The sequence below is a fragment of the Maylandia zebra genome, linkage group LG19, assembly GCF_041146795.1.
Source record: "Maylandia zebra isolate NMK-2024a linkage group LG19, Mzebra_GT3a, whole genome shotgun sequence".
Classification (NCBI taxonomy): Eukaryota; Metazoa; Chordata; class Actinopteri; order Cichliformes; family Cichlidae; genus Maylandia; species Maylandia zebra.
This window is the reverse complement of record NC_135185.1, coordinates 9,119,448-9,145,870: the sequence shown is the minus strand read 5'-3', so window position 1 is coordinate 9,145,870 and position 26,423 is coordinate 9,119,448. Positions and strand designations below refer to the sequence as shown.

The 26,423-nt window shown below is 47.9% G+C and overlaps 3 protein-coding genes across 5 annotated transcripts; 2 read left to right on the top strand and 1 right to left on the bottom strand.

The window, feature by feature from the left end:
- The first annotated feature begins 1,465 nt into the window (after positions 1–1,465).
- Positions 1,466–7,464, top strand: lgals3b (lectin, galactoside binding soluble 3b). The gene is made up of 8 exons (XM_076877323.1): positions 1,466–1,480; positions 2,696–2,774; positions 3,916–3,937; positions 5,497–5,623; positions 6,043–6,221; positions 6,297–6,385; positions 6,914–7,082; positions 7,169–7,464. Exons 3-8 carry the CDS (start codon positions 3,932–3,934, stop codon positions 7,325–7,327), a joined length of 729 nt encoding a protein of 242 aa, XP_076733438.1. The 5' UTR covers positions 1,466–1,480; positions 2,696–2,774; positions 3,916–3,931; the 3' UTR covers positions 7,328–7,464.
- Positions 7,465–7,903: 439 nt separating this feature from the next.
- Positions 7,904–10,353, bottom strand: LOC101485851 (uncharacterized). The gene has a single exon (XM_004563522.5). The coding sequence runs from the start codon at positions 10,326–10,328 to the stop codon at positions 8,478–8,480; it is 1,851 nt and encodes a 616-aa protein (XP_004563579.5). The 5' UTR covers positions 10,329–10,353; the 3' UTR covers positions 7,904–8,477.
- Positions 10,354–16,057: 5,704 nt separating this feature from the next.
- fbxo34 (F-box protein 34) lies at positions 16,058–26,396 on the top strand. Of its 3 annotated transcripts, XM_004569909.5 has the most exons (4): positions 16,058–16,271; positions 19,018–19,219; positions 22,911–24,821; positions 26,073–26,396. In XM_004569909.5, the coding sequence occupies exon 3, from the start codon at positions 22,918–22,920 to the stop codon at positions 24,817–24,819; it is 1,902 nt and encodes a 633-aa protein (XP_004569966.1). In that variant the 5' UTR covers positions 16,058–16,271; positions 19,018–19,219; positions 22,911–22,917; the 3' UTR covers positions 24,820–24,821; positions 26,073–26,396. The 3 variants fall into 3 exon arrangements, with proteins under 3 accessions (XP_004569966.1, XP_012779776.1, XP_014265624.1); XM_012924322.4 differs by having other exon boundaries at positions 22,911–26,396; XM_014410138.3 differs by lacking the exon at positions 19,018–19,219 and having other exon boundaries at positions 22,911–26,396.
- The last annotated feature ends 27 nt before the right edge of the window (positions 26,397–26,423 follow it).

The following is a 26,423-nucleotide window of genomic DNA, read 5'->3' as shown; positions in this document are numbered from 1 at the left end:
CAGGATCTCATTATATTAGTTAATTTATTTTTGTAAGTTTTATACTTCATTTCAGTTTCTATTGTTCTCTTTTTTATGAATTCTCGATATAAGGTATTCTTTTTTTTGCTGGCATTTTGTAGTCCTTTTGTCATCCATGGTCTTCCTGCATAGTTGTGTTTCCTATTGATTTCAATTACTGGGCAGTTTTTATCAAGTAATGTGTTAAATGTTCTTAAAAATCCTTCGTAAGCTTTATTAACTTCTGTTTGTTCATATACAATATTCCAATCTTGCTTTAAAAGTTCATTTCTAAGACAATTTAAGGTCTTCTCTGTTCTTATTCTTTTGTAAATAATCTTATGTCCATCGTTGTTCACTTTATAATGGCAATTATACGATGCAAAGACTGGTAAATGGTCACTTATATCATTGATTAACAGCCCACTTTTTATCTTTCCTTCTATTATATTTGTAAATATATTATCTAATAGAGTTGCACAATGAGATGTTATTCTGGTCGGTCTTGTTATCAGTGGAAATCTTGAACTGTAACATCATCGTTAAATATCATTAACTAAAAAACAACCTTTTATATTGTAAAGACCCAACAATAATACTGAGAAACCCCAACAATCATATGACGCCCTATGAGCAAGCACTTTGGCGACAGTGGGAAGGAAAAACTCCCTTTTAACAGGAAGAAACCTCCGACAGAACCAGGCTCAGGGAGGGGCGGGGCCATCTGCTGTGATTGGTTGGGGTGAGAAGGAAGACAGGATAAAAGACATGCTGTGGAAGAGAGACAGAGATTAATAACAGATATGATTCAGCAGAGAGGTCTATTAACACATAGTGAGTGAAGAAGAAACACCCAATGCATCATGTGGCGCACGCTGTGATTCAGACGGTGCAGCAGTAATCGGTCGGCAGTAAGCAGGTCACTTCCTGCTGATACTGCTCCACCAGGAAGTGGACACAAGGACGCAGATTCTGTGCTGTGTGTGCACTAACAACTATATAATGGTTCATTTTGAACACACCCCTGGTTAAAAAAAAAAGTGCACTTTGCGGTTCAAATGTAAAGGATGGTGTGGGGGCGTCCCTGCAGGTGTTCACCGACGTGTTTGCGGAGCTGCTGGAGGATTACCTGAGTGCTTCAGACATGCAGTCACTCCACCACACCTGCTCGGTGCTCGGTGTCAGGTGTGTGTAGGTGTGGTGAGACCCATGTCCCTGGTGTGAGGGGAAACTTTAACATTACAATAAAAAAGGAGACATGTTTGAGGCGAGGATGAAGAAGATTAACAGAAGGACGGCTTTGATCCTCACTGCTTCCACAGGAGTGTGAGGTGCGGCCAGGTGCATTTACTGACTCATCAGTGTGAGTGCCTCGATGAAAGCTGACGTCTTTCCAGTTTGCAGGTATGGAGCGTTCGGCCGTGTTAAACCAATGAGGCAGTCTTTCAAAGAGTGGACGTCCTGGAAAATTCACCCCAAGGTCAGAACCCTGAGCTCCATCTCACTCTCTACTGTTGTGACCTTTGACCCTGTACAGTCAGAAACAGGTGGAACCAGTACGGCCGGTTTGTAAAGCACCAGGACAAAGAGCCTCCTGTGCTCTGTCAGACGAGACTGAGGAGCAGATATTCTTCATGCACAGCAGCACGTTTGGAGGAAATGTGCAGTTTCTCCTGTCTGTTGTTTATTCCTGCACACCTGGCACGGAGCACCCATGATTACTTTGTACAATAACAATAAAGGGCTGCTCTATTCTGACCAAACATCTGACAGCAGCTGTGAGCACGGTGGAGGAGGGACGATGAACTCCAAACTGTCCCAGAGTCAGTGTGAGGACGTCTGTCCCACAGATAAAGCTGGGACCAAACTGGGTCATCAGCAGGACAAAGATCCAACAGAACGGCTGAAAAGGGAAAGAACGGAGCTGCTGCAGAGCTCAGAGAGCTGTGCATGAACGAATGCTGCAAACCTCAACGACCAAAGCTCGTCCAGACGCAGACCGATCACTGCTGCTGAGTCACAGAGGGACCAGCTCGTCAAACCGAGTGTTTCTTTCACATGTGAAGCACATCCGTCGTCCTCTGTGGGTCGTACCCTCCACAGCAGGGTCAACACCCGTTTACTTCAATCTCACTTAAACTTAAATCACTAAGTACAACAAAAAAGTAATCTGAGTATTCCAACGGCCCGCTGTAATCAGTATCATGTTCGACTCTCTGGTCCACCAAGTGGAAAAAAACAAACAGCCATGACACGAGGTGGGCGGGAACTTCCAGGAATCAGGGTTGGGAAGCTCACCTGATCCTGGGAAAGAGCGAAGGAATGTTATTACCGCCACATGGAAAGTTTCTGCGTGTGCAGTAACCATGTGACACGCTGCAGTTTCTTCTTATTTGTTTCTGCTTTTATCCTTTTGTAACATCTCTAACGTCCCCTTTGTGCTGCTGTAACAGGTGAATATTGTCCAAAACAATCGTGTTCTGTGTAGTGAGGGTGTGGTCTGATTGGCTCTTCAGGTTTCCTGGTAACATAAAAACAGACCAATCAAACCTGCAAAGAACATCATCAATAACTATGTGCTAAATCCGGCTGTCAGCAAACAACAGCAGGGTTTAAAATAAAAACACACCCAGCTGTGTGTGTGTGTGTGTGTGTGCGCGCGCGCGGTGTGGGTGTGGGTGTGGTCTGCATACAGGAGCAGGGCGAGGCTCAGGACTTAAAGCGCATCTCCTGTTTCAGAGTCTGTGTGATCAGCAGCGCTCAGGTGAACTCAGGTAGGTCTCCTTCCCGTCTTCGTGCTCTCTGCCTGCAGGTTGGACTCGGTCCGGCGTCTCTTCCTCTGATGCTTGAATCAAAGCACGCAGACAAACAGGAAGCTGCCGAGACCCCCGATTCGGTTCGTTGTTCAGAAGAAGAGGAAGTTGCTGAACTGTGAGGTTTCGTGTCTGTTACTCAGGGAGCTTTGACTGTGAGTGCTTTCATTCAAACTTTATTTACACCGAGCAGCGCACAGAGGAACAGACGCCTCTTTGACTCGAGCTCAGGAGCAGCAGAGAGGTCTGCTGACAGCCATGTGATCCTGGGCGGCGTCTGCTCCTGCTGCAGGCGCCATGTTTGTTTGTTTAGCATGAGAACGTTGCTCCACCCCCCAGCAGCAGGAAACCACAGGAACATCTGGAAAACATTCAGAGGGCACTTCTGCACAGTCTGATTTTGCGGTTTCACACCTCGCTGACAGGGTCCTGCAGGGATCTGCGTCTCCTGCTGGAATCGAACCAGCAACCTTTTGATACCAAGTGACAGCATAGACTAATACATTGATACCAACACACAGAAAGCATTTAACTTCCAGATGACTTCAGAGAACGTAAACTGGGTGATGTGGTTCTGTTCCCAGTTTGAGACCAGGAGGAGACAAGATCATGTGACATGCTGCTCTGCTAGCTGTGGTGCCCCCTTGTGACTAACGCAGCAGCTGCTTTTCACTGATTTCTGATCATGTCGTATTTCTGCATTCAGAAATTCAGCATTCAGAAGCCACTCTGAGGTCAGCTGGCTATGTTTAAACAAGTTTAAATGTGAAGGTTTGTTAGTTTGTCTGTTTCTGGGATCCATGTAAACGACACGAACACGGTTCAAAGGTCGAGTTCAGGGACTCCAAACGAGCTGCAGCTGAGCCTTAAAGGGCCGAATCCCCAAAAACCAAAACCTGAGTGTAGCGCCTGCTGTGAGCGCGAGCAGAGAGGAGAGAGGGGAGGATGGTGATGAGGGCGGCGTTTTTTTGCAGTTTGTGTATCACTTTCAGCTTTTTGTCATGTTGTTTGCGCTCCGTGTCACGACTCGCACCACCACACCCTCAGACCTCATTTTCTTCTTCTTCTGGTTTTAATGCTTCTTCCTGTCTGTGTGTTTCAGGTTGCAGAAGAGCAGAATGGACGTGAGTCACTTTCTTCTCTTTCATCTTCTCTCACAAACTTTCACCTGGATGTTTCCTGATGTGCAGCTTTCAGGTTTTATCAATGCTTCGGTTACATTAGGTGGAACGTGCAGCACGGTCCTGTTAATGTGGTCACGAGGCAGCAGCTGATTATCTAAACGAAAAACTCAAACTTGTGTGTGTGTGTCCGTGCGTGTTCCTGTCTAGCTATCTTTGTGAGGAACGATACATGCATACTACTATACTTGTGAGAACCAACAGGCACTTGTGACACACACAACCCGGTCCTCACAAGTTTGAAGTGTTTTTGAGGCTCAAAATGTGGTTTTAGTGTCAGGGTTACAATTAGGTTAGGGTACGGGTCAGGGTCAGGCATTCATCTTTAATGGTTAGGGTGGGGGCTCTGGAAAGCATTATGTCAATGAAGGTCCTCACTAAGATAGCTGAATGGGGTTGTGTGTGTGTGTGTGTGTGTGTGTGTGTGTGTGTGTGTGTGTGTGTGTGTGTGTGTGTGTGTGTGTGTGTGTGTGTGAACAGGGCGTTATTATTCCTTCTTTAGAGCCAGTTCATACAGAACATTCCAGAAGAGTCTGTCACTGAACACACCCTCAGTGTGAACCGTGGTGCGTTCAGTTGCACTCGGTACTTCAGACGGCCACTTCTGGCCTGAAGGTCAGACAGCGTCTCTTAAACGTGTCCCTCTGGCGTTGCGGGCGCTGCTGCGGTGAGGTGAAGCTGGACCACTGACGTGGGGTCGTAGCAAAGCTTTGGCAGCGTCTCAGCTCGTGTTTCAGACACATTGTCTCTGTGGCGGACTGAAGAGTAGTCACTGTTTCATATGTTTTACAAACTTTTATTGTGAAGTGTTGACTCTTCCTGTTCATAACCTCTGCAGCCCTCGGTGGAATTCATCCTCGACTTCTTCTCCCAGTGATCCCAGAGCAGTTTGACAAAGTCCAGCATTTTCCAGCACAGGCTTCTTCCTGTTAAAATGCAGTTCTTCCTTCCCGGTATCACCTAGCACCTGCTCATAGTGTGGTTGTTGAAGTTATTTCCTACTGTTTTCGGGTCTTTACTGTTTAAAGCACTGGGAGGAGACTGTTGGCAGAGACAGACTCCTCAGATCTTAATCCCATCCAGAATCTGTGGTCAGTCGGCTAAGACCTGTGAGGCAGGATTTGGCTCAGAATCTGCAGAAGTGATGAAGAAGAAGGCTGAAGAGTACAAATCCTGACTCTGTGGACATTTAGACTAAAAGTTTTTGAAACTGAAATGATTTCCCTCTCACAGAAACAGGTGAAACAATAACGGCATGAAATGAAAAACACCCCATTAATAACACTTTCGTGACCTCAGTCCTTGTCTGACGGTGCACTGCTATGAATTATGGGATGGAATGACCTCCTTTCCTCTCATAGAGGATGCTCCAATGTCCCCTCTGCTAAAGGAGGCAATGAAGGAAGCACCTTAGCCCTGCGTGTTTCAGGGACTGTGCTCAGTCAGAAACCGTCCCGAGGACAAAACGAGCTCAGGGTTTCTTTGCTTCTGGGTGTCTGCAGCTCTCAGACGCTCTTGATGGTGGCACCACCCAGTCAGCAGCAGGAGGAGGTCTCTGGCCCGGTGGTGGAAACAACCAAGCAGGAGGAGGTCTCTGGCCCGGACAGCCCAATGCACCCGCGTGGCCAGGTAAGAGGTTTGAAAATCTGACGGTGAGTTTCACACCTTTCACTCTGCACATGGTTGAAATGACAATGAAGCCACCTGACTTGACTTGATCAACCCAAGCACAAGCCCAACCCTCCGCTGTAGAGAAATGAGACTTTTACTGACCTCTGACAGTCACGTCTCTGAAGGGACTTCAGTCTTCACGAGGCCTCATTAATAGCAGCCTCTTTACATCCACCAGGTCACCTTCTACCTGTCTAAGGTTAGGGTGGGGTGTCACCTGTCAAACAGTCTCCTACAGTTATTTTGCCATTGCCGTTCGCAGCTTCCATCTGGGGTTATGTGTGGACGTTAGCCTGTGGTGCCCAGGTGGATGTTCGCAGGTTAAATAAACAGGTGAATGTTTGTGGAAATGACTTTTGCCTCCACTGAAACCTCAGGTCAGCCCAACCAGCCCACCTGGCCCGGAGGTTCCACTGCTCCAGCCTGGCCTGGAGGTCAGCCTGCTAACCCTACCTGGCCCCAAGGCCCCAGCCAGCCCAGCGGACCTTGGGGTCCAGGTCCAGGCCCTTCACCCGGACCTGGACCCACTCCTCCTGTTGCACCCCAGCAGAATCTGGTGAGCCAAACAGAGACGGAAACAGAGGACAGGCAGAAGGACAGATGTAGTAAACAGCTGTTTTCTTCTTGACAGACGGTTCCCTTCAATATGCCTCTGCCTCAAGGAGTGTACGACAAGCTGCTGATCACCATCGCTGGAACTATCAAACCCAATGCTGACAAGTCAGTACGAATGCTGTGATGTCACATAGTGACGAGAGAGCAGAGGTCAGACTAACGAAGCGAGCGGGCGGGTGTAGAGCAGAGTAAACAGGAAGCACAGAGCGATAAACTGACAGTGGTTAAATCCAGTCATTACTGAGTAACAGTAATGAAAGCAGGGCAGTAGAAGAAGACAGTGAGCTGTTACCCGTAGTAACGCACTCATGTCACCTCATTGGACAAACTTTAGGTATAATCACACAAAACCTTCATGTTTGCTGTGAACACATGATTAAAAAACAACGAGAGATGTGAGGACAGCTGGTGTCTCGTTCACCTTAACAAGGATGAGCGAGGTCAGGCATCAGCTACACTTTCATTTGTTTGCATTCGTTTGCTTGTTTCAGTGAAGCAAAATCAGACTTGCTTCGCTTAACGCCGCATTAACATTGGCCAAAAAGAGAAACGATTGATCCAGATAATCAGATCCTGATGGAGGAGAAGCTCTAATAGAGTCAGTAATTCACTGAGGTCTCTGTGATTCATCAGGATCACGGTGGACCTGGCCACAGCTCGTGACATCGCCTTCCACTTCAACCCTCGCTTCAACGAGGGCGGCAAGAAGGTGATTATCAGAAACAGCTGCATCGGTGAAAAGTGGGGCAAAGAGGAGAGGGAGCTGCAGCACTTCCCGTTTGTGCCGGGGCAGAATTTTGAGGTCAGACAGCTTAAAAAAAAATCCTCAGTTTGATTTCTGTGAGGCGGAGATGACACCAACAACAGTCTCTCATGTTTCTCTTCCAGATCAAGATCCTGTGCACCAACACGGAGTTAAAGGTAGCTGTCAACAACTCTCACATGCTGGACTTCAAGCATCGTATCACCAACCTGAGAGACATCAAGAGACTCAACATCTACTACGACCTCACGCTGTCCAGGGTCAACTTGGAGATGTTGCCCTGAGACAGGCTGCTGACCCAGCAGAGATCAGTCAGGAGGAAATTATCAGTGAATGTTTGAAGGTGATCATCAGCAGATGCTTTGATTCTTCCACATGTTTCTGTTCAGGTGTCTAATGAATAAAGACTTCATATTCTGGGTTTTGTGCTTATTTCTGTCCTGCCTGGATGCCTGAAAATGATGAGCCTAGTTAAACCACGACAAACTCTTCAAACAGGAGTTTTAAAACAGCTGGGGGCCTTTGGAGAGGAGTGAGTGAGCGTTACCAGAGACCGTCTTATGGCCTCTGACAGCAGAGATGTCAGTGCAGCATTTAATGCAGCTTCAAACAGAGACTCCAACACAGCGTTGGTGTTACAGGAAGCACTGGAGTGGCTGAATCTTCCAGTTTATAGGGACGAGGATCAGGGCCACTGGAAAAAAAAAAGTGTGGACGTATTTTTTTCAAAATCAGAATTCTGAGAAAAAAGTCTGACACTTTTTTGTTTCCTTGTTACACACCGGCCCAAAGCCGGGGTGCAACACAACAAAAAGATAAACCCGATACATAATAACGACAAAAAAAATCACACCACGGCAGAATGACGAGAGTTGGTTAATTTATTTACTGAACAGGTAGCGAGCTTCAGGGTGGGCGATGCCAAAACAACAAACAAAACACACTAGAAAGAAAAACAGAGCTAACTTACCTCCCACGATCCCAAAACAAAATACAATTCTCTAACCTGTCTCCCTACCCGAAACAGGAGAAAAGAGGAGAATAAAAGAAAACGGCTTCCCACCCCTACAGCTACCAAGCCCAGGTACAACCCCTTTTTCAGCATTAATATTGCAGCCCCGTGCAGTCACACACCACGACGGTCCCCAGACACACAGCTCACGGGAAACCAGGAAGTCTGCTCGCCGACCCAGTCCAACCCCTTTTGTAGCTGGCCTCTTTCCTTCCTCCACCAATGGGTGGCCTCCACCTGGAAACAAGCAACACTGAATACAAATACAAACAATAACAACACCGTACCGCAAATAATGACCCTGGGTCATAACACCCCCCCACCTAAAATCAAGCATCTCATTAGAGAGATGCTAGACCTAGTATCAAAAACATTAAAACAAACAAACAAATCGAACACTTCCTAGGGGGAAACCAGACTCATCAGTCACTGTCTGTGTCATCACTGATGATCCTCTGCAGGTTGGCCCATTCGGACATTTTCCTGCGACCTCTGTGGGTATTGTTTTCCTGATCACTGTCTGATTCCGAGTTTAGAGTGCGCTGATATTCAGAGGACGGACAGTCCTGTTGTTTCTGACTTGCTGAGGCACCCCTGCGTGTAGGTCGACCTTGTGTGGTAATGATGTTGTTGACATCAAGAGCAGCCAGTTCTTGAGCTTGCTCTCTCTTCATTCTGACCTTTTTCCATTTCTGAATAGTTGGCTGACCATGTACACCAAGCTCTTCAAGCTCCTTCTTCAGAACAGCCACCTGGGAGCGGCAGTCCTCCAGCAGCTTCTTGTAATTTCTCCTCACGCCGCAGAGGGCAATATAACGTTCAAGCCTCGCCACCGATTTGTCATCAGACTTTGGTTTTCTGGTGCTCTCATCTTTCTTCACACTCTTCTTCATCTTTTTATCATTTGTTTTATCAGTCTTATTTTCTTTTTCATCTTCCAAAGAAGGTAGTGATGAAACTGAGTCTGGGTCACTGGTTTTCTCTTCCACTTTTGTATCTTCTTTTTCACTGTCAGAAGACTCGTCGCTCCTAATTTTGTCACTCGTTTCTGACTTGCAGTCTCCATCTGATTCGTTTCCTGCATCACTCAGTGGTGTTCTCCTTCCTTCATCTTTACTGCTGGTTACTGTCTCAACGTTCATTCTCACCATTTTCTTTGGACTGTCACTGCAGTTGCTTTCCTCACTGAGTTCCTCATCAGAAGACTCGTCACTGTCAATTTGACGATTTTCATTTCTCTTTTGTTGTGATTTTTTCACCTCTGGCTCTTCACCATCAGCTTGAGATTTGGCATTTTCTTCATCATTGCTGCTTTCCTTACTTTCTGTTTTGTTGTCCTCTTGAAACTCAGATTCTGATGATGAGCTTGAATGATTATTTTGTGATTTCTTTGCCCAGGATTCATCTTCACTCTCACTCATGACCTCGTCATTTCCATTTTCTCTTTTCCTTTTGTTCTGGAGCTTCTTAGTCTCTGAGTCACTTTCATCATTATCCTGCATTTTCATCAGTTCCTCTTGCACCACCTGTTTCATGAAAGTTTTTACTTCTGGCCTTAATGAGTCACATTTGTTGTGTGTCTGATATCTCTTTTTTAAAATTCCCAAGGTCAGCGTGCTCAGGTCTGCCTCGTCACGGAGTTGACCACACACAAACCTGCGGATACCTGCTGCCTCCTTCTCCGACACCATACTAAAAACCTTCGCCGTCCCACCATCTACCCCCGGAACAGAACTATCATGCGGCTCAGAGCCGTCCGGAAACATTTCGGATATGTCCACCTCACCACCCAAGCGACGAGCTTGAGCACGAGTAACCACACATGCCGGATAAACTGTGGGGTCACCCAGCTCCGACGGGAATTGGCATAACCGATCCGAAGTAGGACACTCAATAACTTCCGGCATAGCCGGAAACACTTTTCCCCCGGCCAAGTCATTTCCCAAAACAAGATCAATGCCTTCAATTGGCAGCTGATCTCGAACCCCCACCCGCACAGCGCCCGATACGAAGGACGAGGTCAAAGTAACCGTATGGAGAGGCATGCGTAAAAGACTCACCTTGATACCCCACACCAGCAAATCAGAACCACAGTACGACTGCTGAGAGAAAGGCACGACTCCATGCCGCGCCACCGAATGCTTCGCCCCTGTATCCCTCAAGATGGTGATCGGAACCCGGTCCCCCGCATCACCAGACAACGATAAAAACCCCGTCGAAACAAACGGTCGAAACACCTCATCTATCCCCCGCGGAACGACGCCAACCGGCATTAAGCTAGGGCGGGTTACCGCGGAGCAACACTGCACGGCCCCCCCCGAAATGTCGGCCCGCGCCCCCTCCCTCGCCCTCAGCACGGGACAAGAAGCAACGAGATGACCGAGCTCATGACAAAAAAAACATCGGCGGTCCCCAGCAGCCACCGTAGGGCTACGCCGCGAGAGCGGGGGAGAACGCCCCCCCCCCCACCTCCGGCAAAACTCTAGAACCCCGACGTAATGGAGGGGAAAAACCCCTCTTGTGCGTCAAAGCAAACTCATCTGCCAGAACCGCCGCTTTCGCGAGGGAAACGACCTTCTGCTCGTTCAAATAAACAACCACCCGCTCCGGCAGACACCCCTTGAAATCCTCCAATAACATCAACTCCTTCAACTGTGCAAACTCCTTAACCTCACTAGCCTGGCACCACCGATCAAAGAGCAAACCCTTCTCGCGCGCAAACTCCACATAAGTCTGATCCCCCCCCCTCACACACTGCCGAAACCTCTGACGGTACGCTTCAGGCACCAACTCAAAAGCACGCAATACGGCAGCCTTAACCACACCATAATCTAAGCTCTCAGATGCTGACAGGCTAGCCCACACCTCCTGAGCCCTACCCACCAGCCGACACTGCAACAGCAAAACCCAGACCTCCTCCGGCCACTTTAACGCGGCAGCCACACGCTCAAAAGCAGGAAAAAACGACTCCACCTCTGATTCACAAAAGGGCGGCACCAATTTAATGTGCCTCCCAACATCAAAATCCTGACGGAGAGCCGGGGCGGGACCAGGCACCGGCGGCGCAGGGAGCACAGAGGGCGCAGGCGTGGGCGGCGTAGAGTCAGGGGCACGCGGTGGAGGTCCGCGCTCCAACTCCAACGCCCTCACCCTCAAATGCATCGCTTCTACCTCCAACCGGTGACTACTCAACTCCACCTCCTTAATGCGGAGCAACAACTGGAGCTCCTCCGCCGACGACCCCACCACCGGAGCAGGAGGAGCCACAGAGGGGGCGGCCACAGGAGGAACAGACAACGGAGCCAACGGCTCCATAGCCGCCCCGCCCGTCCCACCAACAAGCGGCACGCTCGACAGCAAACCCCGCTCGCTCAAAGCCACCGTGACAAGCTGTTGCAAATCATCCTTTTTCACCCCCGCCGGCGCTCGCACATCAAAACGGCCCGCAATAAGCAGCAAATCCTCCCTCCGACACCGACTCAACTGCTGCAAGGAAGGCGCCTCGGCAAACTTATCCACATCAAACTCCATCCGCGGCCACCCACACAAACAACCCCCAAAAACACAAAAAAACCCCCACACACCCACACGAACCCCACTACACACAAACGACCCCGAAATCCCTCAAACGGACGAGCCCCCATTTATGTTACACACCGGCCCGAAGCCGGGGTGCAACACAACAAAAAGATAAACCCGATACATAATAACGACAAAAAAAATCACACCACGGCAGAATGACGAGAGTTGGTTAATTTATTTACTGAACAGGTAGCGAGCTTCAGGGTGGGCGATGCCAAAACAACAAACAAAACACACTAGAAAGAAAAACAGAGCTAACTTACCTCCCACGATCCCAAAACAAAATACAATTCTCTAACCTGTCTCCCTACCCGAAACAGGAGAAAAGAGGAGAATAAAAGAAAACGGCTTTCCACCCCTACAGCTACCAAGCCCAGGTACAACCCCTTTTTCAGCATTAATATTGCAGCCCCGTGCAGTCACACACCACGACGGTCCCCAGACACACAGCTCACGGGAAACCAGGAAGTCTGCTCGCCGACCCAGTCCAACCCCTTTTGTAGCTGGCCTCTTTCCTTCCTCCACCAATGGGTGGCCTCCACCTGGAAACAAGCAACACTGAATACAAATACAAACAATAACAACACCGTACCGCAAATAATGACCCTGGGTCATAACATTCCTCCTCTTGCTTAAGTTTGTTCACGTAAACAAGGAATGTTTTTTTACACATAACAGCTATTCACGAAGCTCCACGGGGTTATGTTCTGGGAACAACACTTTTAGAAAACACTGCATATTTTTCATTGCTGTGCGGATGATACCCAGTTTTATTTATCACCTGACAGAAACGTTCAGCCTGCAGTTCCTCTAATGTCCAGCAGGGGCTCCAGCGGCAGTGTTGGGAAGGTTACTTTTAAAATGTATTCCATTACAGAATACAGAATACATGCCCCAAAATGTATTCTGTAACGTATTCCGTTACATTACTCAATGACAGTAACGTATTCTGAATACTTTGGATTACTTAATATATTATCATGCTTTTTACAACAACGTGAATGTACTATTGCTGTGTGATTTATTACTATTACTGAAGGTCCGCGACTCCGAACTGTAGTAAAGGGACCTCTGACTAATACGGCGGGGTCCCTGTCGGCTCGTAGCCGAAAAATAGCTTTACTTTGTTGTGTGGGTCAACTTTTCTTGCGAGACACAGAGAGAGGCGTTGAAAGACTGCTCCAACGGAACTTATTGTTTTCGGAGGAAAACACGAACACGGTGTACAGTCGAGTCTTAATAGCTTACTTACAACTGGGCTCGTCAGGCACTCTTCTTGGCTGCAGTGGTTATTATTATATTTACATGCTTCCAGCTCCCGTTTTTGCTCGATGACAACTCGTACCTTTCCACTCCCCTTTTTCTCCCTCCTCGCGCTCACAGACACATAACGTGTATGGCAGTCCATTCTCCCTGCAGCACGGACTACACTGCCCATGATGCTACATTCTTTAGAGCTATGCTTGTAGCATTCTGCCTGTTAGCTTAGCACAACAACAACTAAATGCGCTCTCTCACCCAGGAAACACACAGTCGCAGAGAGAGAGTGAGCGTCACCCTGTAACCATGGCAACCGTAACGCTGCCGCCTGGAACAACAGCATGTAGCTGTCAAACAAAACCCAAACAGTCCTGACCCACGACAAAATGTAACAGGAAAGTACCGCAGTGTAATCCATTTATTTCAACAAAGTAACTGTATTCTGAATACCACCTGTTTAAACGGTAACTGTAAGGGAATACAGTTACTCATATTTTGTATTTTAAATACGTAACGGCGGTACATGTATTCCGTTACTCCCCAACACTGTCCAGCGGTGAGTCGTCCCTTCAGATTCCCATGTTAAAATAAACATGTTTACAGCCTAATGTAAGAAACTGGTCCAGAGACGTTTCCCCTTCATAACAACTACAGAGAGGAAGAATGGCATCATGGCTTCAGAGCCTGGCAGCTTAGTGACAAGCAAAGGTTTTGGATTCACATTTAAATAAATTCATTTTTCTTCCATCCATTTACTTCAGCTTATCCAATTCAGGGGGCCTGGAGCCCATCCTCGACCCCATAAGGTGAGAAGCGGGGTTCGCCGTGGGTATTCATATTCACACCTACCAGCAGCAGAGATGGGCCGCGTTACTGCAATCTGTAATCTGATTACTTTTTTCGAGTAACGAGTAAAGTAAGGGATTACTATTGCAAAAACGGTAATTAGATTACCGTTACTTTCCCGTAGGAACGCTGCGTTACTGCGTTACTAAAACTGTGATTTTTTTTGCGAGAATGTCTCACGACAGTGACGTAAGCGAGTGCGCCGTTAGTGACAACAGCTGTGTGCAGATCAACAGTGGATCATATATCGATTGTGGGAGAGAGTATGAGCATGCAGCGTTTAAAGCGTGGAAGTACTGACCTTACTTTGAGTTTGATTCCATAAAAAGTGACAAAAACGTTAGCGTCCATCGTGCGTGGGAAGAAAACTTCTTTTTACAGCGAAAAACCCCCTAAACTTCCAAGCAGGCACCGAGTGCGCTACGACGTAATGGGAAACTCACAGAAAAACTCGCGGATTCTTCAACTGACCGCGGCACACCTGCATCAGGGCAAACCTCCGCCTACAGCAGTCCTGCTTTACAGATGAAAATAGAGCAACAGGACCACTGAGTCTTTGACTTTATTTATGTTCTGCTGTGTTTTACTTGCATCTATTTGAAAGAGTGAGTGTAAACATAAAAAATATTTTATTTTATGTGCTGGAATGTGCAGAAAATAGGTTTAAATGTTAAACTAATTTATTCAACTCAGAGAATGTTGCATATAATTAAATTTTTGCTTGATGCATAAAGTTAAAAGATTAAAACTGATAAAACAAGTTAAAAAAAGAGACTTTTCCATTTGATTACATTTTGTATGATGGATTATGTAGAAAAAGTAGAACTGGGCTGAAAGATCTATCGCTTTATCACCTCTTCAGGTTGTAAATCGTGTTTTTAAAAAGTAACTAAGTAATTAATTACTTTAGAAAATAAGTAATCAGTAAAGTAACTGGATTACTTTTTTGGGGAAGTAATCAGTAATTAGTTACTGATTACTTCTTTCAAGTAACTTGACAAACACTGACCAGCAGTGTGGAACTGACTGTTGGAGGTAGCCGGAGAGAAGCCGTGCAGACACGTGGGAAAACATGCAAACAAAGAAAGAAATCTATGACGGACTGTCAGAGCTACATTCAGGAACAAATGTGTCCCTAGTTCTCCTACATACACTCGAAAAAATATAGAATTACTTTAAAGTTAGCGTGTCAGCACAGCCAGTAACTCTGAGGAAGAGTTTACCTGAGTCATTCACAGAGGTGGCAAAAGTACAGACTCTCTTTACTTCTAATACATAAAGATTTTTTAAAATGTTTTTATGGATGATGCACTGATTGGAAACCGCTTTTAATAATAATAAGGGATTGCATTTATATAGCGCTTTCGGGGCCCTCAAAGCAGGCGGTAGGTGAAGTGTCTTGTCCAAGGACACAACCAGCGAGACTGTCCGAGTCATGGCTCGAACCGGCAACCTTCAGGTTACAAGACGAACTGCAAACTCTTTGAGCCACGATTGCTCTCGTACCTGCAGCAATGACAATAAAGACATTCTGATTAAAAATACTCCAGTAAAAGTTGAAGTACTGAAGCAACTTTTTCACTGAAGTAAAAGTGAAAAAGTACTGCTCTGAAGTATACTCAGCATAGGAAAGTAACAAGTAGCTCCTTGAAGGACAAGTCTACAGTTACAAAGGAAACTGAACCTCGTGCTGTATGAAACAAAATTAGTACATGAAAATGCAAATATTAATCCAATGTAATTCTGTATGAACTCAGTTTGAATCTGTTATGTAGGAACCCGCACTGACAGAGAATTAAAAAATAACGAGTTTCTGTTGTCAAGATTACACAGTGTGACTTCCCTCCACACCTAAACAGACTGTGCACAGTGGACTGTGGAGTCAGTGGGTGGGGAACCCGAAGATCAGTGTAATGATTCCGTGTGGGGAAAACAATCAAACTAACGATCATTTCTACTGAGAGCTGCAGAGGATTGTGTTGGTGTGCAGGCTGTGATCAGCTGACCTGCTGTCTCTGTGGATGTACACCTTTAGTCTTTTGGGTTATTTCGGGTGAACTCCGTGGCTTTTCAGTCTCAACACGTAAAGTGTAAAGTCCGTTCTTGTGAGGTGCTTAGCACAGACCTGGAACCCTGCTCGGATTCAAACCCGGGACCTTCTTGCCTTCGTGCCGTTGAGCCATCATCGTCCATACTGATGAAGCGTGTCGGCCCTCTGGGTGTCGCCAAAACCGAACCTACATGTTGTTGATGCTCAGGCTAGGACTGCTACGTCATTACGCACAGCCGCAGGTTGACGTGCGCGTGCTCGATCGGGAGCTTTACTATGTAGTTAGGTGAGGAGCGCGCACCTCCGTGCTGCGTTTAAGCGTTAAACAGTTTAAAAGTGGGTCCACGCACCGGCGAAGCGAAGACACCGACAGCAGCTGGGCTACGGACAGTCAGGACACCCCGGACCGGAGGACTGCACCGTCTGCGGTCGCTGCCAGCGGAGCTCCCCAGTGGACGGACTCAGCTTCCTCCTTCAGGTCAGTGCGACCCGCGGCCTCTCCTCTCCGAGAGTCCGCGGCTCGGGGCCGCTGCTGGGTGTCGGTGTGGGGGTGGAAACGATCCGATCTCCACCCGCAGCGTCTCCTCAAACTTCCTCCGTGTCCTCTGGAGTATCGACGTGCCGCTCCGTCCTCCTCTGCTCCCCGCTAGTTAGCTGCAGACGCTAGCTAGTTAGCCAGGTGTTTAATGAGAGCGAGCGGCTGCAGCTAGTAGCATGCTAACTAGCGCTGCGGCAGCGAAGTTTGTTTTCGTGTAGCTCGGTTGTTTGTTTGTAAACAGCGCACTTGTGCAGGACACTTTGTTTACCGAGTGTGGCTGCGGGTGTGGCGGAGCTCCAAGCCGCTCCCAGCTGGGTTACCGATTAATGTTCGCCGTTAGCAGGGCGGAGGCCCAGGAGGGTGGGAAGTTTACAGGCTGTTAGCTGCTAGCTGTTAGCCTCGGAGTGCAGACTCAGCAGCTGGCGGTCGGTTTGGCCCGAGTCTGCCCCGGTCTGATCTGAGACTGAGCTCCCACAGGGTCTAATGTCCTCATGATGATTATAAAATCACTTTAGAAACACACATTCCTCTAAACTCTGTCACACCCTGAGATGAGTCAGAGCCCACAAACACTCTGTGTGTGTGTGTGTGTGTGTGTGTGTGTGTGTGTGTGTGTGTGTGGACGTTATCAGCTGGTGTCTCTGTCTTCAGCCCGTGGAGATCACAGCATGTGAGTGAACACAGTTTTTGTGATACTCGCTCCTCTTCAGGATCCTCGGGGTCTTCACAGGACTTTGAGCCTCTGCTGGAGAAGCCATCAGGACCTTGTTCCTCAGCAGCTCCCTCCTCTGCTTGTGTTAAACCTGACCACTCATATAACCTGTTAATGTGGTGCTTTCTTGGCTGTAAATGGACTTTAGTCTCAGGGGTTTCCTGGTTAAGTAAATAGAAGAATCAGTGGCCTGAAACACAGACCTCTGTCATTTGTACAGAATGTTTTAGGCTCCTGATCAGTGACTCAGCACTAAAGATGCTAATGATTAATCACTGATCTAAAGAAGCTTTTAATTTGAAGGCTCAGGACACTGCAGAGTTACAGATCTTCAGTGTGAAACAATTTATTTGGATTCTAATCAACTTTTTGTGGAGATGTCATACAGATTATTATCATGAATGTTACAAATGTAAATGAGGTCACGTGCTTGAGTGCTCCTGCTCACCCTGAAGGGAACAGGCGTCGGACAGGCTGGGACACAGTTAGAACGCCACTCGGTGGACGGCAGCATGTCTTAGAGATGAAACCATAGGCAGATGTTGGTGTTTGTTTATCTTTACTTTCGCCCGTGTCAGATCAGACCTGACGGCCTCAGGCTGCTGGATCAGTGTTCCATCAGGGGAAGGTGGAATATAAAAACTTCAGTATCATCGTAAAATCCCCAAACAATCAATAATCTCCTGTTAACACAGTAAATAATGAGGCCTGCAGTGCTCCAGCATAAGCTCGCTGTCTGTTCTTTAATCAGAGTCAGCATCTGGCTCATTAGCATTAACAAAGCTTTGAAATGATCCCTGTTTAGACTGACTCGGCTTGTGTATTGATCCTGATCAGGATGTCTCTGACTGGTTCACGTCAAACAAAAGAGAAGGAAGCTGCAGATCCAGCAGCAGGAGGTGGTTTCAGGAGAGGGAGGAGGGAAATGCCTCCACTCCATCCCCCGCTCGGGCTCCTCGGTGTGTGTGTGGTTAATCAATCAGCTGATCGGTAATCATTTCTTATCATAATCTTTGACGCTTGAAGGAACAGAGTCAAGAAAGAAAAAGAACAAAGTGTACTTTATTAATCCCCGTGGGGAAATTCCTCTCTGCATTTAGCCCATTCACTCAGTGAAGCAGTGGGCAGCCATTGGGCGCCCAGGGAGCAGTGTGTAGAGATGGTACCTCGCTCAGGGATGCCTCAGGGTAGCTCTTCAGGGGAATCAAACCCCCCACCTTCCGATCATGGGCCCCCCACTCTACCTACTGAGCTATCCCTGCCGTCCTTTTTTTACGTGTTGAGCAGAAAGGGGTGAAAACGTGAGGCTACAGGACACCTGCAGTCCTGTCACACCTGTGCAGGTGAGCAGGTCCATGTCATTCAGGTTTCTCCTGAACTCTTCCTGTTGTGGGAGCAGGAAGCACCTGCAGATCGTCTCAGCTGGGAGACGTGGCGGGAATTAATCAGCTATGAAGCTGTGAGGAGAAACGGCTGGTCACTAAACTGTCAGCTTTTATTTTGAAATATTTACAGTTTCCTGCTTCAACAGCACAAACGCACACCAGTGCGCACTCTTGTGTTTGTGCGCCTGTGTGTGTACTGAACACACTGTGACCGGCTCCTTATATAGACAGAGAGGACAGAGCTGGCAGCTGATTGGCTGTCAGGTATCATGAGCTGGTGTCTCACTATAGACGCAAGCTGCAGGTTTGTCTGATGAACGGTGAGCTTTTCCTGCAGGCTGTGAGCTCGCTGCTGCTCCGCGTGTCGTAAACTGACTTCTGGCCCTGCTGGTTCACTCCCAGTCCTCCCAGTCTGAGTCTGCATGTCTGATCCAGCTGTTGTAGAACATGTTTTCATTTCATTTTGAAGATATTGATGATTATGAAGCTGCTTACGGTGTGAGGATTATACACCTGGGCCGTGACCTCAGGTGTGTGTGTGTGTGTGTGAGTCACTGATGTGTTGGTGTGTGCTTGTTTTTTCCTGCAGGGTGTGTGTGTGTGTGCGGTCACATCCTGACTCCTTTGGAGACCTTGGCGCAGGAGAAACAGCGCCTGGTTTAGCTTCCTGTGTGGGAGGAGTCAAGGCGAACGTCTGAGAAATGTGAAGCTGAAGGATCAGCGGAGCTGTCACTCAAACCAGTACCACGCCCCCCAGCACCACCACCGGCCAATCAGCACACAGAGTGGAGGTAAACACAGTTAGCATTGTGTAAAAGTGATGCAGAGAAACACATGAATACAACTCCCAAGATGCTGTGCGACAGATCAGAGCTCCGGGTTCTGATTCTGGATCAGTTTGTTCACATCACCACCTCGGCAGCCATCTTGAAACACCACTGGGCGGCTGTTTTGAATCTAAAGAGCTGACCAGGACATGAATACCTCAGAAACGCTGCTGATGACACAGCTGTGCCTCATCCCTCGCTGCATGCGTGTGACCTCTGACCTCCGTGTGCTCCCAGTGTGTTTTATACCTGGCTCTGATTGGCCGCCCTGCTGCGGTTTGTGTAATCCTAATTGTTCTCAGGCGCAGTGCCGACGGCCTGGAAACCAAACTCCTCTCGCTCAGAAACCTTAGCTCGTCTCGCTGTGGATCCGCATCTGATTGGATGAGAGCCGACTTCACTGCTACTGTGTTCAAACGGGCTTTTTGTTTCTGAGCACGGTTGTGTAACTGTGATGTGTTCGTACAAACACACCTTTTTCACGGGTTACATCATCACTGAGGTCATCCTGCAAACCCAGAGCTCTGAGTGCGTCCTGCCTCTGTAAGCTTCACAAGGTTGTATAAGCTCTGTGCACGCGGGACACTTCACACGGAGCTGTCTGCACGGCCCGGCTGGTATTTGCAGGGTTTATCCAAGCCAACTTTATTCATAATGGGCTTTAAAACAGCTTTTATCTGCTGGGAAAGCTGTTCTTACGGCGATGCTGCTGCTGCAGTATTAAAATCCTGCTTTAAATTCATGAATGCGGGCGTTGTCTCGTCACCTGTGCGGGTTCAGTTCAGAGATGAGTCCAGCTGAGGGGTTCAGACATGTCCTACTGGGAGGACGCGTTGGACACATAATGTCTCTCAGCTGGCCTGGGAACACCTCGGTGTTCCCTCAGCTGAGCCCGAGGAAGACTATGTTCTCCCAGAAAGAACCTGACACGGCCGTCGGGGAGCAGGAAGGTCCTCCTTCACTCACAGCTGTAAACCTGATGGCGCTCCTTTAATCTGTCTAGTCTCACCAAGGTTATTATCGTTAACGAAAACTAGAAGTGAAAAAACATTTTCGTTAACGGAAATAAAAACAAAAAAAGGAAAACTAACTAAAATGAACTGAATTTATAGCAAAAATGTGTTTAGTTTTCATTGATGTGTGCGTGTCCTACAATAGTCAAGGGTGAAAATGAAGTTTAGTTTCCAGTGTTTCTGTGTTGCTGCTCTGTCCACGTGCAGAATCGTGTCAGGAAAAGTCAGGAGAAAGCGCCAGAGTCCAATTTGGGATTACTTTGAGTATGACTGTGTTTTGGATAAAGCAAGTGTCTTGTAGTGGAAAGAGACAAATTATGAGGGACATTTCTAAAGGGAAAAATCCCACAAACCTTAAAGTGCACTTGAAAAGCTCACACAAGAAGACTAACCTAGCTTACCTTGAGAAGGTAAGGGAGCACACTCAACCCTCATCCCCAGAAAACAGAAGCTAACCCCAGGCAAGGCAGCGTGATGCATCCCGAGACAACAGGACGGGGATATCTACATAACTATGTGAGTCAATTGCCTTCAAAAAGTTTATCAATTCACTTGAACCAAAATTACGAACACCCGGTGCTGCAAGAGTTAATAGTCTCATTGGGGCCAAGATATACATTTTATAGTTGCCTGGTATCAATGGTTGTTCATCTGCCTTTATGTATTTATTTATTTATTTATTTAAAGAACCCATAGGTGGGAATGTGAGTTGTCTGTCTCTGCGTGTTAGCCCTGCGACAGACAGGCGACCTGTGCAGGGTGCAGGGTATGGTAGCTGGAATAGCAACATACCCAAGGATAAGCAGAAGAGAATGACTGATATGATGAAACTGGGATTTTGTTACACTTAATTATTGCAAACAACTAAAACTATAACTGAAACTAATCAAAACTAAACTGAAATTAAGGATTTTCAAAAAATAAAAACTAAACTAGCAAACAATTGGTTAAAACTGATATAAAATTGAAAATCTGAAGTCAAAACTAAATCAAAATAAAAACTAATTAAAATTGCAAAACTATTAAAACCCTGTGTCTCACCCTGAACGGCTGAGACGCAGGCGTGACAGGGAACTCTGCCGGTCATGTGACTGTTGGCCAGGTGACATGGCTTCACTGAAAACAAGTAATGATCAGCGCCGGGTGAGATTGACTTTATTTATCCCGAATGTTCAATAAACACAAAAAATGAAATGAACAGAATAAAATCACTGAAAAAGAAAAAAATCCTCATTAAATTAACTTTAAAATTTAATTAATTAATTTTTAATTTCTTTTTGATATTTGGGCTCATTGGGACCCGATAAATGTAAAAACAAAGAATTACAAGGTTTGTTTGTTTTTTGTTTTTTTTTAACCTGATTTTTGTTTCTAAGAAAAATCAGAGGCACATATGAGGATATTCGTTTAAAATGTTGATAGAACAGTGGCAGTATAATGTCCTTGTAAGTGGATATCAGGCCCTTGTAGAGCAAAATTGAGTATTTTAGTCTAAATAACCCAAAATGTGATGTCCACATATGTGGACGCAGGTCCTAGGAGGTTAAAAAAAAAAAGTCCCTGTGAAGTAAAATGACTCATTAAACACATTCAGACAAAATTAGAGTCAAAGTTTCTCACTCTGTCTGTGTCTGAGCGCACAGATCGTTTTGTCCTCTCCAATCAATAACCGATCATTAACATAATCAGTGTCCTGAACACGTCACACACATGCGAGTCCATGCGACTGATAGCCGAGAGCATGAAGCTGTCGTGGTTTCCTCCACATCTGTGCGGGCGTGTCTGCGGGCTCGGGCCCAGCCGAGCGCTGAGGTAATGCTGCTTCACCGAGCCTTCGTCATGATGGCATCCACCACCCAAAACGTTAAAAACATGCGTTTCTGCACATGCTCGGTACATGTGGTCAAGAAACATGAGGAGGGCAAGTGAAGAACGAAGAACAAACAAATCCAAATTATCCGGTTTAAACCTGCAGTTCCTGTGACGCCCACAGTGAGGCAGTGTGCACATCAAAGGGAGCTGAACATGTGTGTTTTTGGTCTCTGCAACTGACTCCCCCCCCCCCCCCCCCCCCCCCCCTTTCATATCAGCTGTCCCCCACCACCAAACATAAGCAACAAGCTTTTCTTATTCGCTTGAAGGAGGAGAGTTACAGCAGCCCCCGGTGGACGCGAGAGGAGCTGCAGTCTGTCAGGGCGCTGACCATAAACACACATGAGTTTGTTCATTACTGAGGCAAAAAGGTGCCGCCTTCACCTGAGTAACAGGAAGTCCATGGGCCTCCTCCACATCCCAGTTTTACGAGCAGAGGTAAAGTGTTCCAGTAAAACCAGTGTGGCCCTCCCTCGGACTAATAAGGCGTTCTTCATGAGGAGGAGAGGAAGCCTGACCTCAGATCAGCTCTGACGTGATCTCGTGTTGAAATGTTTACACCACGATCGGGTGATGAAATATCTCAGAATCACCTCGGAGAGAGTCTGACCTGCTCTGATCTGAGACGCACCCACAGGAAACACCTCTATCTGACTTTTATTTTGAAAATCTGAATGCCAAACATGTCGATAATTTCCTGGGGTCTTTTATTTTGATAAGTCAATATCTCGGTTGGGTTTTAATCATGTGACCTCTCTGTCTCCCCACAGGACCTTCATGCACCTGAAGTCTTACCCGAAGCTCGTGCGTTCAGAGCTGCGTCTCGATGCGTCCGGCGTTCAGACGGGGACGCAGCGGAGCAGTCTGTTTGTGAGCCAGCAGGGGGGGCTGCTCAGGACGTACACTGGTAACCATGGCAGCAGCAGCCGCTTCCCATTCAGTGTAATCTCCGCCAACACGCTGCGATGCCCAGCAAACGCCATCACAAGCAGCATGACGTCGCTCTGCCTCAAGACGCAGTCCGGCACCACCCTGCAGCACATCCCACTGCTGCCGCCAGGCTGCGAGAACAACACGCCCAAACTGTTCCAGACTGCCGCTGAGGATGCCGACACGCCGCTGGATGTCTGGACCGTCATCAAACCCGGACACGTCCGTGAGAAGATCGCCATCTTTGTTTCAGAGAGGGGACGAGAAGATAGTGCCGGAGGTGGCGAGTGTGCTGCGAACAGCAGGGACAGGGCGCCGGCACCATGCACCAACTACAGCGTTGGGACGGGGCTGTCACGAGCCGTGAAGGCAAAGGGCAGCTGGGATGAAAACTGTACCGCCAAACGGCGCCGCCGGTCCGGAAACACCCAAAACCTTCAGCAAGACCAGAGTGCTTGTGACCTCAGACCTGCTCCGCAGCGCCCGAACTCCGGTCAGCAGTGTGGTGGCGAACTGGGGACAGCAGAGGAGGCGGATCTGAAAGTGTCAGTGGTGGACATGGTGGCGTTTCTGGAGCAGAGAGTAAGTGAGCAGCAGCTGGACTCCAAACCTTTGCTCGCTCTCCAGAGGAGCTGCACCACTATCATGCTCTCCAGAGCCCCGCCCACCAAGCTCAGGGACGGCTCGGAGCACAGGGGGGAGGAGCCAGAAAGCATCAGAGTGTCAGATATGGTGGCGAGACTAGAGTCTAAATGTCTTAGGCGGCGGGCAGAGGGCAACCTGTCACGTAGCAACAGCCTGCGGAGGACAGCGGGGCGTGTGCTGCTCGCCGCTGCCACAGGTCACAGCTCCACCCCCAGCCAGCCTGCGTCACCATCATCACCTGCAGCTCAGTGTCTGAGCAGGGAACCAGTCGGCTGTCTTCCGGCCTCAGCTTTGACCACGCCCCTTTCAGGTGAGCTGGTCAAGTCGGAGGAGGCTGCAGGTGTGGAGAGGGAGCGCACTGTAACAGAGACTCACCTTAAGGCCCCGCCCTCTGAGGAGGAGGAGCCTGTGCCTGGCTTATTGTTTTTGTCTCCAACACCTGAGAAATGCGAAGACTCCACCCCCTCCCCCACACACTCGGCACACCACCCCCCATGCCACAGAGCCACCTATGTGCTTCAACCTTTTAAGCCCTCCCCCTGCAGTACTGACAGCCAATCAGAGAAGACTAGGAGGAGCGGAACTGAGGATGCTGGCGTAGTTAGCAACCCTGCCTCGGCGCCTCTGGTGTGGCGTGCGTCGGCGTCGCAGGACTTCCTTGAGAAGCGTCAGCGGCTGCAGCAGCTGCTGGAGCCGCAGCCGTACCTGACAGCGCTGCCGCACCACCTGCTCGTCAAGATCTTCCTACTGCTGCCGACGCAGAGCCTTGCCGCGCTCAAGTGCGCCTGCAGTTACTTCAAGTTCATCATCGAGAACTACGGCGTGCGGCCCGCTGACTCGCTGTGGGTGTCAGACCCCCGTTACCGTGATGATACCTGCAAGCAGTGCAAGAAGCGTTACGGGCGCGGCGATGTGTCGCTGTGCCGCTGGCACCACAAGCCGTACTGCCAGGCGTTGCCGTATGGCCCAGGGTACTGGATGTGCTGCCATGGCGCCCGCAGGGACACGCCTGGCTGCAATGTGGGTCTCCATGACAACCGCTGGGTCCCGGCGTTCCACAGCATTAATGTGCCCATCTACCGCAGGAGTAACCATGACGACTGATTGTGAGTGTGTGCCGGGCAGAGGCTGTTTGTGCTCTTTGTGTGTGATGTCAGCAGCGTCCAATCAGAACGCTTTCACGCAGGATACCACGCCCACAAATCAAAAAGCCATGGAACTTTAAGCTGGATGATGTTTAGGTTAAAGATCGGTGCTCCGGCAGACGTAGTGACTGATTCTGATTATTGATTGCTGATCGATTAGATGTTTGAGCATCTCCCTGCGTCTGACGGAGCGCTGGCCTTGCGGCGCCGCCTGCTGCTCACCCCTCCCCCCCACAGCCTGATCTGCAGATCGATATCACTCACTGATCAGTGATCAGGTTTGGAGGAGGAGTCTCAGCCAGGACTCTTCCTCACTGGCTGGTTCCTGATCATCGTATTGATGAGGCTGAGTTATCGATAATATTTATTCAGATTCAGCCTTTATTCATTTATTTTTATAAACAGGAGCCGTACCTCCAAAATAATGCAAAATAATAACAAAAACAATTTGCATCTCAGAGGGATTGATTGGTCAAAAGGCCTGAAATCCTGAACTTTATTGATCACGATCACCAACAGAAAAAAAATGTCCTAACCGTGGGTTTCCTTCAACTTTTAATTTGAAAACAGAAGCTAAGTAGACTGCTTCATGTTTTTGCAGAGATGTATGACCCGATAATTAGATTTTTTTTTTTTTTTTTTTTTTTTTTTTTTTTACACAGGAAGGGGTGGGTCTAACTGGTTAGCAACAGCTGAACTTTCAAAATAAGGGCACACAGAGTTATCTGATAGCAGCATCAAAGCGATGAAAAGTAAAAATATGACTCAGCAGCTGTCCGTCTGAGCAGCGTCTGGTGGGAGCAGAGCAGGTGGTCATCACGCGTCTCGCCCCCTTGTCCCGTTTCCTGTTGTCAGAAACTTATAAATATATATTTCTTAAAACAGATGAAACTTTATTAGTCGGACGTCTGTAACCATGACGGAAATCCACCCGACACCTCCACGTCTGCACCAATCAGGATGGCTAAACTTTTCTTCCACCTCCCTCCCTCAGGGGCGGAGCCTAAAACAGCTGCATGGTCAATGTTCCCTCTGAGGTCATGCGCCAGTTTTTAAAGAAACTTTGTTTTATCACAGTAGAAGAAGTTTATTGATCATCATTATGTCTGATTGATTGGCCCAGCTGATCAATCAGCTGTTCAGGAATAATTGTGGGCGGGTCCTTGTTTTGACTTGTTTAAAATAAAATTTGGCTTCCTGAACTTTCTGCAGGTTTATCTGACCCTCTTACTGATCGATCAGCTGATTGGCTTATTGATTAAGCTTCATCTTTTTGATTCTGAGATGCAGAGGTTCCTGATGATCACCTGACTGATGGAGGCTGAGAGATGGGTGAGTGGGTGGAGCTTCAGGGGTCGACGACCTCTCTGTGCACCTTGTTTGTTTACATTTGAGTGTTTGTTTCCTGTGCGATCAGCTGATTGATAATCATTGATGAATCGAGGCCTTGAGCGTGGAGTCGGTGATTGAGAGTTTTAGAGTGTGTCGTTTGTCTGCTCCGTTTTTCTGTGCTTTAATAAAGAGCTTTTTTCATTGTTTCCTGTCTGTGTCGGTCCTTCCTTC